This window comes from Monodon monoceros, unplaced genomic scaffold, assembly GCF_005190385.1.
Source record: "Monodon monoceros isolate NGI ecotype Baffin Bay Population unplaced genomic scaffold, NGI_Narwhal_1 Super_Scaffold_7, whole genome shotgun sequence".
Lineage (NCBI taxonomy): Eukaryota > Metazoa > Chordata > Mammalia > Artiodactyla > Monodontidae > Monodon > Monodon monoceros.
The window spans coordinates 59,746,448-59,763,859 of NW_021703784.1; the positions used below are offsets into that span (position 1 = coordinate 59,746,448).

The window sequence follows — 17,412 nt, forward strand, 5'->3', positions numbered from 1 at the left end:
TTTTTTCAGTCTCTTGGGTGCCTGAATATTGGCTCTGCGTCTGAAGCTCCTGAAACTTTTCTCACTGCATATATATGTATATAGTACACAAGTGCTTAGCCCAAGCATGAGAATTATTGGAATCCTCTGATAAGACAAATTTGAACTGCAGTGGGAGCTCTGTGTAGGAAGATGCAGCCTTTGAACAAGTTGACGGCTATCTCAAAACCTCAAAACCTGGCTCCTCACAAACAAAGTGAGGTCCTGAGAGCAGATGTGTCTTGGCAGCCGGAATCCATCCCAGTCGTGGAGACAGATGACTGTGAAGCCTCTCGTCTAAAGTTCAGACGTTTCCAGTATTTGGAAGTGTCTGGGCCTCATGAAGCCCTGAGTCAACTCTGGGAGCTCTGTCTTCAGTGGCTGAGACCAGAAATTCATACAAAGAAAGAGATCCTAGAGCTATTGGTACTGGAACAATTCCTGACAATTCTCCCTGAAGAAGTCAGGACTTGGGTGAATTTACAACATCCAAAGAACAGCAAAGAAGTGGTGAGCCTGATAGAGGATGTGATTGATATGCTTAAGGATGAAGGTGAGAATATAGAAAATTGGAGGTAGAATAGTTGACCCTTCCCATATGAAGAAAAATTATCTTTTAAAAAATTTTTTTTATGGATGCATAGTCGATGTACAGTATTTATGTGTTACAGGTATATAACATAGTGATTCATAATTTTTAAAGGTTATTCTCCATTTATAGTCATAAAATATTGGCTATATTCCCTGTGTTGTACCATATATCCTTATAGCTTATTTTATACATAATATTTTATACCTCTTAATCCTCTATCCCTATATTGTCTCTCCCCCCTTCCCTTTTCCCACTGGTAACCACTAGTTTGTTCTCCTATATCTGTGAATCTGTTTCTTTTTTGTTACATTCACTAGTTCTATATTTTTGATTCCACATGTAAGTGATATCATAGAGTATTTGTCTTCCTCTATCTGACTCATTTCACTTAGCATAAGAACTTTTTCTGAAGCCAGAAGATGTCAAGGGCCAGATCATGAAGAACTTTACTATATTAGGAAGGCTGAACTGAGATCTCACAGATTGAGTAGGGGAGTAAAATAATTTGATTTACCTTTCAAAAATACTGTGTTGGCTTCAGTGTAGAGCAGGGATCAGCAAACTATGACCATAGGCCAAATATTTTTGGAAATAAAGTTTTATTGGAACACAGCCACACATGCATTTACATTTTGTCTACAGCTGCTTTCATACTATGACTAGACTTATTAGTTATAGCAGAGACTGTATTGCCTGCAAAGCCTAAATAAAATATTTACAGTCTGGATCTTTACAGAAAAAGTTTATCAACTTCTGCAGTAAAGGATAGCCCTGAGAGCTCTGAAAATAGGAAAACCAATTAGGAAGTATTGTAGTAGATCAGGTGTTAGAGAATGAGGAAGCATTTGGGAAAACAGAGGAGTTTGAACCTAAAGGGTTTACATATTAGGTGTGAATGGGACAAATGTTCTGACTTGCATGAATGCAGTGTAAGTAACAGTTTTTGTTGGAGAGGAGATTGATATATTAATTATGTGGCATGTTGAATTTGAGGTCTTTGTGGGACAACCACAGTGAATAATCTAATATATAGTTAAAAATATGGCTTTAGTGTTCAGAAGTATACAATTTCTGTTGCTGCTGTAACACATTACCATAAACTTTGTTGCTTAAAACAATATGAATGTATAGTCCTACAGGTCTGTAGATCAGTGGGTCTCTCTGGGCTAAAATCAAGAAAGAAAAATATGGAAACTTATAGGTATGAACGGAAGTAGGAAAAATACAAATCCTTAGGAAGAACCAGTATTTAAGAGCTGGCATAGATCTAACTACCAATTATAGAAAATAGAGAATAGAGGAACATGTTAAGCTATACCATGGGAATGCCATTACTAAAATCCAATCTGTGGGAAACTGCAAGACAATTCAGTTTCTAAAACAAAATAATTGTAAGGGAGTAGGGAGGGGCTATGGAAGAGGGATTTAGAGATTAAAAGAAACATAAAACATGTGTAATTGATCATGTGAATGTGTGGACCTTATAAGACATGAGGCAACTGACTGGATGTTTGACTAGGCATTATTGATTAGAGACAGTGATGATACTGGTACTGGGATTATATTTAGTCCTTAGCCAAAAAGGAAATAAAATGAAGTACTGAGCAAAATAAGAAAACTCAGGGAAGCAAGCTAGAAAGGAGTAATCTAGAAAGCAAGGAACCAGGAAAGATTGGTATCTTGAGCTAAGAAAAAAGAAATCTTCAAGAAGGGAGTGTTCAACAATGTTGCAACAAAAAGGTCCTGTTAAGATGAGTATTGAAAATAATTTATTGAAATTGTTGATTAGATCAGTGGTCCAACATGGGTCTCCCTGGGCTAAAATCAAGACATCAGCAGGAATTCATTTCTTTCTGGGCCACAGGCTCCCTTTCCCCCAACTTCAAAGCTGGCGATGGTGAGCCAAGTCCTTTTCACACTGCCATCTCTCTGACACTGTTGTCATGGTGTGTGCTGGCATACATGCACACGCTCACACTCACTCTCTCTGTCTCACTGACCACAGCTGGGAAAAGTTCTCCACTTTTCAAGATTAATGTAATTTGATTGAGACCACCCAGATAATCCAGGATGATTTTTCTTTTTAATTTTTATTTTTTTGGCTGTGTCGGGTCTTTGTTGCAGCACACGGCCTTTCTCTAGTTGCAGCGAGCAGGGGCTACTCTTCGTTGCGGTGCTCGGGCTTCTCATTGCGGTGGCTTCTCTTGTTGCAGAGCACAGACTCTAGGTGTGTGGGCTGCAGTAGTTGCAGCACGTGGGCTGAGCAGTTGTGGCTTGCGGGCCCTAGAGTGCACGGGCTTCAGTAGTTGTGGCGCGCGGGCTTAGTTGCCCTGCGGCATGTGGGATCTCCCCGGACCAGGGATCAAACCCGTGTCCCATGCATTGGCAGGTGGATTCTTAACCACTGCACCACCAGGGAAGTCCCCAGGATGATTTATTCATCTCAAGGATCTTTAACTTTAATATTGCTGAGTCCTTTTTTTTTTGGCCGTGCCATGAGGCTTGCGGGATCTTAGTTCCCCGACCAGAGATTGAACCCCGGCCCTGGCAGTGAAAGTGCTGAGTCCTAACCACTGGACCTCCCTTTTGCCATGTATCCAAGGATTAGGGCATGGACATTTCAGGGGGCTATTCTGCCTATCACATGGGTCAAAAAAATACGAAGTATGAGGTGGGAATGTGATAATCATTATAGACTATTCTTGAGAAGTTTGGGAAGAAAATGAGAGGTTTCAGGGTAATACAGGACCGAGAAAGGCTTTTGTTTTCTTTTAACGTGCCATGGATCCCTGAAGAACCCACTTAAAGTGTTTGCCCATATTTTACCTACCTTAGACCTCTCAGGGCTGAAGTGGCTACCTGGCTAGCACTTGTCAGAAACATTTAATGAAAAATGTATTAGCCACTGCTACCTGGGACAGCAAATAAACAGTTGGGGCAAACATAGACTAAACAAAAAGATGGGAGGAAAGGTGCTTTAGAGAGTAAGGGATTTGAAAGCTCCTACATATTCTTAGAGATCTAGAAGGCTGGGTACATGTTCAGAAAGACCTGAGAATTCCCTGATTCTCACCTCTGGCTGGTCTTCAGGCTCTGCTCGAGCAGGAAATGAAGACTAAGGCAAGGGTGAAAACTATCTGGCTAAGTATTGAAGGCATTTTCTGATGCAGTCAGCCCATCTGCAAAGGCTAGGAAATGATTTTTGTTTTTCTGGTTTCAAGCATTTAAGGAAATCTCTGGAATCGCTAGCTAACCACTAAGTTAAGGAAACAGACTTAAGTGGGCACACACAACAAAGAATATAGACTTTATAAATTCAAAAAAAGGTTGAAAACATCAACAACATTGATAAAAGTTTAGCTACAATGACCAAGCAAAAAAAAGAGAAGACCAAAATAAAATCAGGAATAAAGGTAGGGGTATTACTACTGACCTTGCATAAATCAAAAAGATTATCAGAGAATACTGTGAAAACTTAGATGAAATAGAAAAACTCCCAAACTACCAAAAGTGACTCAACTCATCTGTAACGACTAAAGAGACTGAATCAGTCATTTTTAAAATTTCAACAAAGTAAACCCAAGGACAACATGGCTTCACTGGTGAATTCTACCAAACATTAAAACAATAATTAACACCAAACTTTCTCAGACTCTTCTAAAAAACAGAAAAGGCAGGAATACTTCCTAACCTATTCTATGTTGGGAGTTTTAATCTGATGCCAAAGCCAGAGAGAGACATCACAAGAAAAGAAAACTAGTGAACCAAACCCAGCAGCATATTAAGAGGATTATACACCATGACCATGTGGGATTTATCCCAGAAATACAAGGATGGTTCAAATGTGAAAATCAACATTATACACCACACCAGTACAATGAAGGGAAGAATCACATGATCATCTCAACTGATGCAGAAAAAGCATTTGACAAATTTGTATATGAATGTTCATAGCAGCATTATTCATCATAGCCAAAAAAAGGGAAGCAATCCAAAAGTTCAACTGATGAATGGATAAACAAATTGATATTCATACAGTGGAGTATTATTCAGCCATTAAGAGGAACAAAGAACTAACACATGCTACAACATGGATGAACCTTCAAAATATGCTAATTTAAAGAAGTCAGACAAAAAAGGTCACATACCGTAGGACTGAATTTACATGGAATGCCCAGAATAGGCAAATCCAAAGAGACAGCATGGAGGGAAGGGGAATGGGAGGTGACTCCTTAACGGGTATGGGGTTACTTTTGGGGGTAATGAATATGTTCTGGAATTAGATAGTGGTGACGGTTGCACAAAACTGTGAATATACTAAAACCCATGAATTGTGTACTTTAGAATGGTTAATATGGTGAATTTTTTGTTATGTGAATTTTACCTCAATTATTTAAAAGGGTGAAGTAAAAGAGATTACTGGATCAAGCTAAGATTGGATGTTAGATATAAAGGATCAGTGTTCAAGGAATTTCAAGTCTGAAGAGAGTAAATCTGCAAGTGATTTACCATAAAATCCAAGCTGCGTAGAAAAGAAAGTAACTTCACAAGAGGGATGATAGACGGGGAAAAAATTAAAGAAGCAATGTACTATGGTGGAACCTTGATGAAAGGATAGGAAAGTTGAAAGGATAGGAAAATATAGTTAGGGATTGATTCATTCAAGTTTGTTCTCAGAGTAGAACAATTTGAAGTATATAAGGACCCCAGTATGAAAAAGGAAGTAGCTTGATTGCTGATGGTTGTTAGAAACAAGGTTGTCAAGGGTCTTCAGGCTGGGTTGTTGAAAAGATTATGATATGGTGTGGAAAGCAACAATTTTAGCTAAGTAAAGTTTTTACTGACCTAGTGCAATTACTTATTTAATGTCTCGTTCACGACAGACTATAGGCTCCCTGAGGGCAGGCATTTGTGTGCCTCACACATGGGAGGTACTCAGTAAATACGGGCTGAATAAATGAATTTGCAATAGCTTAGTGTATTACAACATCAAGAAGGCCCTAGCTAAATGGCATGAACCACTATGAAAAATTTTTGTATGAGCGTAGAAAAATCTTTATGAGGAAATGGGAATGGAGAAGTATGAATATATCAAAACAACTACCAAGACCATAGTATTGGAGGATGAGAAGAGGTGGCTTTGATGGTGGCCAAGATCCATTTTAGATTAGAAGGGAGAAAGAATATTTTATAAAGAGCTAGGGAATATATAGGAATTTTTCTTTGAATGGCATGAGAGTTTCAGAGAACACAACTGTAAAGGTTCAGGAAGGAAGTCAGCAGGAAAGAAGAGTTACGGGAAGGGAACAATACTCAGAGCAATAAAAAAGGGATGGCTGATTGAAGGCTTTTGCATCTTTTCAAGATATCTCGCATATTTCCAAGAATGACAAGAATAAGAAATAATGTGATATTCTACTATGTATAAAATAAATAACTAATGAGAACCTACTGTATAGCACAGGGAACTCTACTCAGTGCACTGTGGTGACCTAAATGGGAAGGTAATCCAAAAAAGAGGGGATATATGTATATGTGTAGCTGATTCACTTTGCTGTACAGCAGAAACACAACATTGTAAAGTAACTGTACTCCAATAAAAATTAATTTTAAAAATAAATCATATAAAAAAAGAATGTGGTATTGACTGTCCTAGGGGTTATGGGACTGAGCAGACTGAGGTTTCACAAAGTGTTATAGGCCTGAATAAAGTTAACAGACTGTAATCTTGTGGCAGTATTCAAATTGCTGAGAAATTTGGATTTTTTTTTCAAATCCTGCCTTTATTTATAAAACGTAAATATTTCCTGCATTGTTTCTATTTTTTCTTATTTCACCCTGAATCAATGAAAACTTCTTCACAGACCAGTATTGGCCCATAGTCTGGCATTTGAGGATTAGTGGTGTAATTAATGAATCTTGGAGAAACATTAGGAAGTAGCCCTTGGGTATACGTCTCACCAAAGGGCTGGAGAAGAGAATTGGTTGCTGTTTAGATTTTTATGTCCTGGAAGAGTCAGTAGTCCAAGGTGACCAGACTGCCTGAGTCTGTGTATAGTATACACAGAGCAACTTAGAGGAAAAGAATCCTTGAGTAGATTAATCCCCAATGTCTTTGAGAAAGTGATTGGTTGGGTAAAATATTCTTAGCTCCCAGTAGAATTACAGCCTGTGGTGGCTAAGCTTTAGTTAGGATTTAGTTTTGACAAGATTAAAGTTTTTTTTTTGGATCTGCTATAACCACAGATGAGGCATCAAAATATTATTTTGGCCTTCTCTCTGATCAAGTAGTTCTTGACCCCTGGTAGAATATGCAAATCACTTTTAGAGCTTTTTAAAAATATAAGATCTGGGCCCCACTCCTGGAGATTCTGGTTGCTGGTAGAGCCTGACATCATTAAATTTCAAACTTCTGAAGTAGCATGTTAAAAGTACTATAATTATTAAAAGTTTCTCCAAGGAAAAACTTGTCTCCCTAATGTTTTCCTTCATCTTCCTCAGGTATAACCTGCAAGGATTCTGCCCTACTCCAGAAGGGGAGCATCAAGCAAGAAAAAATGGAAGCTGCCTCACTAACAGGCAAATCCCAGGTAAATTAGGATTCCACTCTATTGTAATGTTCTGCTTTTTCTTTTTAGGTCTGTGAACTTTTGCCAAACATAGTTCCATCTGAGAACATGACTATTTTAGTTGATGATATGCTGGACATTGGATCTATTTTACTTGATGATACACTTTTTGGAAAATATTTAATTTTTGTATATTCTCTGTGCATCTATACCCTTGAGATTGTAGATGATAATTGAAGGTATAGACATAGGGCCTAACCAGGGAATGTTTAGAATTAAAAGTGAAGTAAGCCAAGGGCAGAATCCTGAGCAATGTCATTTAATAGGCGGGAGCAGAAGAAACCTCAAAGGATACTGAAGTGAAAGGACCAAAGTGGTAGAGGAAAACCAGGAAAATATGATGTCACTGTGAAAGCAAGGAATGACCATATTTCAAGGAGAAATCCTTTAAAAGTTCAGAAAAGTGCAGCCTGAGTAGTGTCTATTCTCTTAACATCATGGAGATACAAGCATGCATGGGAATAGAAGCCAGGTTGCAGAGGGTTGAGGAAAGAGGAAAAGTGAGGAGGTAGGCAAAACACATGTAGACAACTTATTCACAAAGACTGGCTCTGAGGTAGAGGAAGGATTTGTGTGTTTCAGTGTGATTGAAGGTAAACTATAAGGACAAGGTTGAGAATGCTGGATAGAAAAGTGCAACAGCTGATGGGATGAAGGCCCTTATAACCAGTATTTATGCAGTGCCTAACATTTCTAAGGGCTGGGAATATGACAGTAAATGAAACAAAATGCCTGCCTTTGTGGAGATTACATACTACTAGAAGTAGACAAACACAAGCAAATAAGATAATTGCAGATGGTAATAATTATTAGGGAGAAAATAAAGAAACAGACTGATTAGGAAGATGGCTACTTTACTGGGCAATCAGGAAAGGCCTATCTGACAAAGTGACATTGGGCTCTGAGACCTGAAGGATGAGGCATTAGCTGACAGCGTTTCTCAGTTAGAGATGCTCCCTGTTCTGCTAGGAGAGCCTACATTTTCATTATAAATTTCCCTCAAATCTGCCTTAAACTCTTCCTATTCTGAACTCTTTCTGTGTAAATTATTTGTACTCTATAGTAATTTTTTGTTCCACAATTATTCCAACCGGTTTTTCTCCTCGGTTAAAATGTAAGCTAATCTAGAGTTAGGACAGCCCTTCATTTTCCTTTCGCAGCCCTCAAAGAGTACCAAGTTGATAGGCCCCTAAGGTAACTTGATTTTTATCACTTGGAACTCCAAACGTTGTCCTATCAATTTTTTTTTGTATATTCTTGCCACCCACCCTGTTCTTTCCAAATTCATTTCTCCTCTAGTAATATCTTTGAGACCTTTGATTAAAAAGGAATTTAATGTTTTAGGAGCCAGTGACATTCAAAGATGTGGTTGTGGAATTCAGCGAGGAAGAGTGGGGGCAACTGGACCCTGCTGTAAAGAACCTGTACAGGGATGTGATGCTGGAGAACTACAGGAACCTGAATTCATTGCATAAAGGTGGCGTCTGCGTATTTACCTAATCTGCCCTTTAGTAGTCTCTTCATCTACTGTTAAAAACTACTGTTGAAGTGGTTGAGGGCATTTGGGTTTCAGTTTAGGTTTCTTAATAACTTTTGGGCACAATAGCAGATTTTCTTGCTGTATGTGATTGAAAGTCTTTTCTGATGTAGAGCTAGAAATACACAGGTCCACTGGCCTTATCTTTTAGCAGCTCTTAGACTACTACTTTGGGATGGGATTCTCTTCCCTATAAAAATGTCTGAAATGTGTTTGTTTGTTTTCCTTTTCCCCATGTACAGAGCATCTACTTTCCAAACCAGTTGGGACCTCCAGGTTGGAGAGTAAGGAAAAAAGTTGGATAATGGAGCAAGAAATTCTAAGAACTGTTTTTGGTAAGCAACAGGTAGATCTGAGGCATTTGTAAGAAGCTTCTGTTCATTAAATACACAGATAAGGTACAACCCAGGGTTTGAGTTGTTGGTTGGGAGGTGACAGCAAACCAGCTAAACTTTGAAGAAGAAAAGTCATTGCTTTTTGTTCACAGATTCCTTTTCTTATATGGACATGCAAAAAAGTGGTGTGGGTTAGGAACACAGACTCTTTTATTTTTTTTTAATTGAAGTATAGTTGGTTTACAATGTTGTGTTAGTTTCTGGTGTACAGCAAAGTGATTCAGTTATGCGTATATATATATGTGTGTGTGTGTGTGTGTGTGTGTGTGTGTATTCTTTTTCATATTCTTTTCCATTATGGCTTATTATAGGATATTGAATATGGCTGCCTGTGCTATACAGTAGGCCCTTGTTAGTTATCCATTCTATATATAATAGTTTGCATTTGCTAATCCCAAACTCCCAATCCATCCCTCCCCTCCTCCCTCCCCCTTGGCAACAAGTCTGTTCTCTATGTCTGTGAGTCTGTTTCTGTTTCGTAGATAAGTTCATTTGTGTCATATTTTAGATTCCACATATAAGTGATACTATATGATTTTTTTTTCTGATTTACTTAGTGTGATAATCTCTAGGTCCATCCATGTTGCTGCAACTGGCATTATTTCATTCTTTTTAGAGCTGAGTAATATTCCATTGCATATATATACCACGTCTTTACCATTCATCCGTCAATGGACATTTAGGTTGTTTCCATGTCTTGGCTATTGTACATAGTGCTGCCATGAACATTGGGGTGCATGTATCTTTTCAAATTATAGTTTTGTGTGGATATATGCCCAGGAGTGGGATTGCTGGATCATATGGCAACTCTATTTTTAGTTTTTTAAGGAACCTCCATACTGTTCTCCATAGTGGCTGCACCAGTTTACATTCCCACCAACAGTGTAGGAGGAGGAACACAGACTCTTAACACAGGCAGAGTTGCCTGGGGCAGCCTCCCTGCCAAGTTTCCTTTTCTGTAATGTAACAGTGTTTACCTCCACATTACTATGAGGATTAAATGAGTTGATATGTGTAGCACACTTAGAACAGCATCTGGCATGTGGTGTTATATAAGCAAATGTTAGCCAACCTAACATTAAATCATATTCTCTCTTTTAAAGAAAAGGAACTGCTTTATACTAGGGTGACTCCAGTAATCTTCCATTTTTCCTTCTTTTACTGTAGACCTCCTTAACTTGTGCCTTCCTACCTTCAACGTAATCTCTTTATTCTTATTAACATTTTGTTTGTGAAAAATTAGAAATTGTTGTGTGCTTAATATAAATTTTAGTAAGTAAAGTATGAAGAGGAATATAACTCACCCTGTTACCTCACTACCCAGAGCTATGCAGTATTAACATCGTGGTTTGTTTTCTTAAGCCATTTTCTTTGTGATGATGTGTGCCTATGGCTTGTAAATATTTTTCAACAAAACTGGGATCATCGAGAATGTGTCATTATGTATTCTGCTCTTCTCACCTCATGTGATATCATGAACAAATACCCATTTAATTAGTCTATGAAAATGTGGTTTCTAATTTGCATATGACAGCCCCTCACATACATGTATAACAATTAACCATTCCCCACCCCAACTGTTGGACATTTAGTTTGTTGCCAGGCTTTCAGGCATATATGATTCCTTTCACAGGATTCCTTCTTAGAAGAGAAACTTCATCATCAAAGGGTATAACTATATTAACTGTCTTGTTACATTAGGTTATATTGTCTACAAAAGAACTATGTTGTCTACTACCAACTCATACTCACTAATAATGAGAGTGTTACTATCACTTTAGTTATTATATCTCTATTATCACCTGAGCAAACACTGGGTATTATTTACCTGAAATCTTTATTAATTTGTTAGGCAATTGACTCCATTTCTTCTTTCATAAGGTAAATCCTCTCCCTGATTATCCTTTCAACCACATTTCTCCCTGCTTTTTTTAACTTATATTTTCACCATTTCTGCCTCATTCTCCCATTAGCTTTTTAACATTTTCAGGTCATTATTAATTTTTTAGCTTTCTCTCTCAACCCTACACCCTCTTCTAATACTCTGTTTCTCACCTCTTTATAGCCAGACTTCTCCGGGTGTTTTATACTTGCTTTTCTCTTTTCCTCACCTTTTATTCCTCAACCCGTTCCTGTTGAGCTCTTACCCGAAATACTAATCTTAAACAGTTCTTGTTCAAGTCACTCATGACTTTATTGGAGCGAGCTTCAGGGGACACTTTTTAATTCCTTATCTCATTTGACTTCTCAACAGCAAGTGACACTGTTAACTGCTGCTCGTTCTGAAAACACTCCTAGGTTCCTGTAATACTCCTGAGTTTCTTCTCTTTCTGGCTAGTCTATCTCTGTCTACTGCAGACCTGTCCTTCTCTACCTATCTAATACATTTCAGTTTTTCAACATTTGATCTCATCCTGTCTTCTCTTTTGACTCTGTATTTTCTTCCATCTACAACTGAAGCTTCAATTATCACACATTTATAGCAGCTTACAAGTTCATATCCCCAGCTCAGGCTTCAGCTCTGAACTAAAATTTATATACACATGACATTTCTCTTGGGTGTCTCAAAGATGCCTTAAATTTCATAAAACCCAAGTGATTTTTTTCCTTTCCAGTATTCTTCCATTGTTCCCTAGCTGGATGAGCTGCCATCCATCCAGTTATACAAGTATAGTTTAAGTATTATCCTTGACAGCCTCTTCTCCTTCACCTCTCTAATACTTGTTTTTTATCCTAAATATCTCTTAAATGTCTCTACTTCTCTATCTGCAATGCCATTACTGTAGTCCATGTCCTGTCGTCTCTCACCTGAACTATCACCATAGCCTCTTGTCTTAATACGAGATCTTGGCTTCCCTCTTAGCTCTGTCTCCCCTCCACAACTCCAGTGTTTGAACCACACTGCAGTCATGGAGATCATGGTTTATCATGTACTTGCTGAAACTTCTGTACTGAATTCAGTTTTGCTTACTTCACAACACACTTGTCCCTACCTACTTTTCCAGCCTTATCTCACAGTACATCCTTTTTGCACTCAAACCACACTGATCTACTCTGTCAGCCAGCATCAAATATGTATTAGCATCTACTGTGCCCTGTGCACTCTGATAGGTGTTGGGGCTCAGTAGAGAAAAAACACTTCCATAGGGAACATATTTCTGTTGTCCCTTGAGTGTGGCTTGCCCTCTCCCATCACAGGACCTCTGTGCGTGTTGTTTCTTTACTTAATGCTCTTCCTCCTATCTTTGCGTCGTTGACTCCTATTCCTTCAGATCTCAAATAGGTCCATATCTCCTCAGGGAAGCATTTCTTAACCAGGTTAGTTTTTTCTATATATTCCCATAGCACCATATTCTTTTCCTCTTACCATTTATCACAAATATACTCTACATGTGTCTCTGTGAGTCTTTGTCTCACCCTAGGCTTTGTGTTCCTTGAGGGAAGGCAACATGTCTCTTTCTGCCTACATTTATATCTGCACCTTTTGCACATATGTAGGAACCAAAGAAACAGATAGATGGATAGATACTGGATTATGAGAAAAGTAAAAATTATTTGTTTTGGTCATCTGTGATTCAGTAAATGGTTCTTTTATGTCCATTATCAAGATTTTAGAGGTTTTTAATTAGTATATTATAAGCTTATGTTAAATTCTCACTATTGACCATATTTGTGGCAAATGAGATGTGTCTGAAGACATTTTTAAAAATTATTTTATTCATGGAGCCTGCCATATTTTTTATGTTATCATGTATCTCCCCCATTGTTTTATATCTGTTAATTTTATACATAAGAATTTTTCCATCCCAAAACTAAGGAACATTTTTTCATTTTATTCTGACTCCATCGACTTCATTATTTAAATATAATATACCTTAATCAATCTGGAATTTACTTCAGTAAATGTCATTTATTTTACCAGTTAATGGATTTTGGTGGATTAATGATGGCCACAAAATCTTTGTCACTCCCTCCATTGAAGTGTAGATGTTGTTTTCCCTCCCCTTGACTCTGAGCTGGCACTAGATTCTTTGATCAATAAAATGTAGCAGAAGTGACACTGTGCCAGTTCCAGGTCTAGCCTGTAACAGGACTTGCAGCTTCCACTTCTTCCTCCTGGAATTCAGCAGCCACTAGTTTTAGTACCCTGATACCACTATGCTTATGAGAAGCCCAACTTGGCCACATGGAACATGTATACACACACACAAATACACACATGCATCATGTATTTTTTTTAAGATTTCCACATTTTTTTGAATTGAAGTGTAGTTGATTTACAATGTTAGTTTCAGGTGTACAGCAAAGTGATTCCATATATATATGGAATATATATATTCTTTTTCAGATTCTTTTCCCTTAATGGTTATTACAAAATACTGAGTACAGTTCCCTGTGCTATACAGTAGGTCCTTGTTGGTTATCTATTTTATATATAGAAGTGTGTATATATTAATCTCAAACTCCTAATTTATCCATCCCCCCTTCCCCACTGGTAACCATAAGTTTGTTTTCTATGTCAGTAGGTCTATTTCTATTTTGTATTTAAGTTCATTTGTATCTTTTTTTTTTTTAGATTCCACATATGGGTGACATCATGATATTTGTCCTTTTCTTTCTGACTCATTTCATTTAGTATGATAATCTCTAGTCCATCCATGTTGCTGCAAATGGCATTATTTCATTCTTTTTTATAGCTGAGTAATATTCCATTGTATATATGTACCACATCGTTTTTATCCATTCCTCTGTTGATGGACACTTAGATTGCTTCCACGTCTTGGCTGTTGTAAACAGTGCTGCAGTGAACATTGAGGTGCATGTATCTTTTTTAATTATGGTTTTGTGTGGATATATGCCCAGTAGTGGGATTGCTGGGTCATATGGTAGTTCGGTTTTTAGTTTTTTAAGGAAACCTCCATACTGTTCTCCATAGTGGCTGTACCAGTTTACATTCCCACCAACAACGTAGGATGGTTCCTTTTTCTCCACACCCTCTCCAGCATTTATTATTTATAGAATTTTTGATGATGGCCATTCTAACCAGTGTTAAGGTGATACCTCATTGTAGTTTTGATTTGCATTTCTCTAATAATTAGGGATGTTGAGCATCTTTTCTTGTGCCTTTTGGGCATCTGTATGTCTTCTTTGGAGAAATGTGTATTTAGATCTTCTGCCCATTTTTTGATTGGGTTTTTTGTTTTTTTGATATTGAGATATATGAGCTGTCTGTATATTTTGAAAATTAATCCCTTATCAGTTGCATCATTTGCAAATATTTTTTCCCATTCTGTAGGTTGTCTTTCTGTTTTGTTTATGGTTTCCTTTGCTGTGTAAAAGCTTTTAAGTTTAATTAGGTCCCGTTTATTTATTTTTGTTTTTATTTTCATTACTCTAGGAGATGGATCCAAAAAGATATTGCTGCATTTTATGTCAGAGTGTTCTGCCTGTGTTTTTATAGGAGTTTTATAGTATCTGGTTTTACATTTAGGTTTTTAATCCATTTTGAGTTTATTTTTGTATATGGGGTTAGAGAATGTTCTAATTTCATTCTTTTACGTGTAGCCTGTCCATTTTTCCTGGCATCACTTATTGAAGAGACTGTCTTTTCTCCACTCTATATTCTTGCCTCCTTTATGGTGGATTAATTGACCGTAGGTGCATGGGTTTATTTCTGGGCTTTCTATCCTGTTTCACTGATCTGTATTTGTTTTTGTGCCAGTACCATACTGTTGTAATCACTGTAGCTTTGTAGTATAGTCTGAAGTCAGGGAGCCTGGTTCCTCCAGCTCCATTTTTCTTTCTCAAGATTGCTTCGGCTATTCTCAAGATCATCTTTTATGTGTCCATAGGAATTAAAAAATATTTTGTTCTACTGTGAAAAACGCCACTTTCACAGTATGTATGTAGTAGTGTGTATATATTAATCTCAAACTCCTAATTTATCCCTTCCCCTTTCTCCTTTGGTAACCATAAGTTTGTGTAATGCCAATTACACAAAATGTAATTTGATAGAGATTGCTTTGAATCTGTAGATTGCCTTAGGTAGTATAGTCATTTTGGCAATATTGATTCTTCCAATCCAAGAACATGTTATATCCTTCCATCTGTTTGTGTCATCTTCGATTTCTTTCATCAGCATCTTACAGTTTTCAGAGTACAGGTTTTTTGCCTCCTTAGGTAGGTTTACTCTTAGGTATTTTATTCTTTTTGATATGATGGTAAATGGGATTGTTTCCTTAATTTCTCTTTCTGATCTTTTGTTGTTAGTGTATAGAAATGCAACAGATTTCCGTGTATTAATTTTGTATCCTGCAACTCTACTGAATTCATTGATGAGCTCTAGTAGTTTTCTGGTAGCGTCTTTAGGATTTTCTACACACACATGTGTGTGTATATATATATATATATATATATGTATATATATATATATATATAAATTTTTTTTTTTTTTGCGGTACGCAGGCCTCTCACTGTTGTGGCCTCTCCCGTAGTGGAGCACAGGCTCCGGATGCACAGGCTCAGTGGCCATGGCTCACGGGCCCAGCTGCTCTGCGGCATGTGGTATCTTCCCGGACCAGGGCACAAACCCGTGTCCCCTGCATCAGCAGGCAGACTCTCAACCACTGCACCACCAGGGAAGCCCCACACATGTATATTTTTAAGGCTCACCAAATGTTTCAGATATAGAACAAGAATCAACGATCCAAGTTTACTAGAGACAGTATAGGTAAATTTGGATAGAGAATATAAAGCCAGATTTTGGAGAGTTTAACCAACTAGGTGATTTGAGAAGTTGGGGAAAATTGTTAGGCCAAAGAAAGGCAGAGGTAGTTTGGCATGGCTGGTCTCCAGGAGAGAAGTAGGCAGAGACCCAGAATTAGGATTATAGGCTAAGGTTTAAAGTGTTTATTTTTGTTTTAGGTTAGAGACAGGAACAAAGTCTTATAGATAAAGCACAGTTTATGAGTTTGGAATTAATGGTCAGGAATAAGCCAGTGATTTGAAATCTATTAGAGCAAAAAGAGAACAAATCATTGGTTAATATTATGTGTAAAGATAAACAATGGTATTAACACTAAAATCAACAGATTCTTAGGCCTATTACCATAATTATTTAATATTTACCTGAAGGTTTTAACTAATGAAAGAAAAATAAATGAAACAAATGAGAAAATTAATAGAAAAGAGAAAAATCTATTTGTGTATGATAACTTTCTACTTAGAAAATCCAAGAGACTCAGTATCAAAATGATTGTATCTGTTTAGAATTTCGTTAAGATGGCCAGATATAAAATAAAAATATTAGCAGCTTTTCTACATATTAGAACCAAGTGACTTGAAAATAACAAAATACATGAGAGTGATTTTAAAAATAGAAATAAGGAAGTTGCATGAAAAATGAGTTGTACAAATATGAGGAGAACATAGATTTACTTAGGGAAATACAACTAGGAATTTTGCTATTTAATAAATACTACTAGAACAAAATTACGGTTTCGGTCATCTATTATTCCTAACAAATTACCCAAAAACTTAGTGACTTAAAACAATTATTTTATTAATTCTCACAATTTCATAAGTTGACTTAGGAATTCTTACATTCCATATGATGTTCACTGAGGATGCAGTGTTCTGGGAGCTTGACTGGGATGGAATGGCCAAGATGACTTGGCCATTACAACTATGATCACATAGATGGAAGTTGATGGATCACATAGATGGAAGTTGATGCTAGCTGTCACTGGGAACTTAGCTAGTCCTGTGCACCACAACACCTATATATGGCCTCTACTGAGGCAAGGACTTCTCACAGCATGGCAACAAGGTTCTGAGAGGGAACATCCTGAGAGGAATTGAAAGCTGTGGGTCTTTTAAAGGCTAGGCCCAGGGACTTCCCTGGTGGCGCAGTGGTTAAGAATACGTCTGCCAATGCAAGGGACACAGGTTCGATCCCTGATCCGGGAAGATCCCACATGCTGAGGAGCAACTAAGCCCTGAGCTTTAGAGCCCGCGAGCCACCACTACTGAGCGCATGCACAACAGCTACTGAAGCCCACATGCCTAGAGCCCATGCTCTGCAACAAGAGAAGCCACCGCAACGAGAAGCCCGTGCACCACAATGAAGAGTAGCCCCCTCACTGCAACTAGAGAAAGCACAGTGAGACAAAGACCCAACGCAGCCAAAAATAATTAATTAAAAAAAATTTTTTTTAATAAAATAAAGGCTAGGCCCAGAAA

At 37.6% G+C, this 17,412-nt stretch overlaps 1 protein-coding gene across 5 annotated transcripts in view; it reads left to right on the forward strand.

Annotated features, from left to right (window-relative positions):
• ZNF215 (zinc finger protein 215) overlaps positions 1-17,412 on the forward strand; it is a 193,123-nt gene that overhangs the window by 154,421 nt on the left and 21,290 nt on the right. For 4 of the 5 annotated variants that reach the window (XM_029207134.1, XM_029207133.1, XM_029207138.1 and 1 more), the window contains 4 exons: positions 10-571; positions 7,112-7,200; positions 8,584-8,716; positions 9,019-9,111. In XM_029207134.1, coding sequence (XP_029062967.1) covers positions 172-571; positions 7,112-7,200; positions 8,584-8,716; positions 9,019-9,111 — 715 coding nt within the window. In that variant the 5' untranslated portion in view covers positions 10-171. The remainder of the gene's footprint in view (positions 1-9; positions 572-7,111; positions 7,201-8,583; positions 8,717-9,018; positions 9,112-17,412) is intronic. The other variant, XM_029207136.1, reaches the window with a different exon arrangement.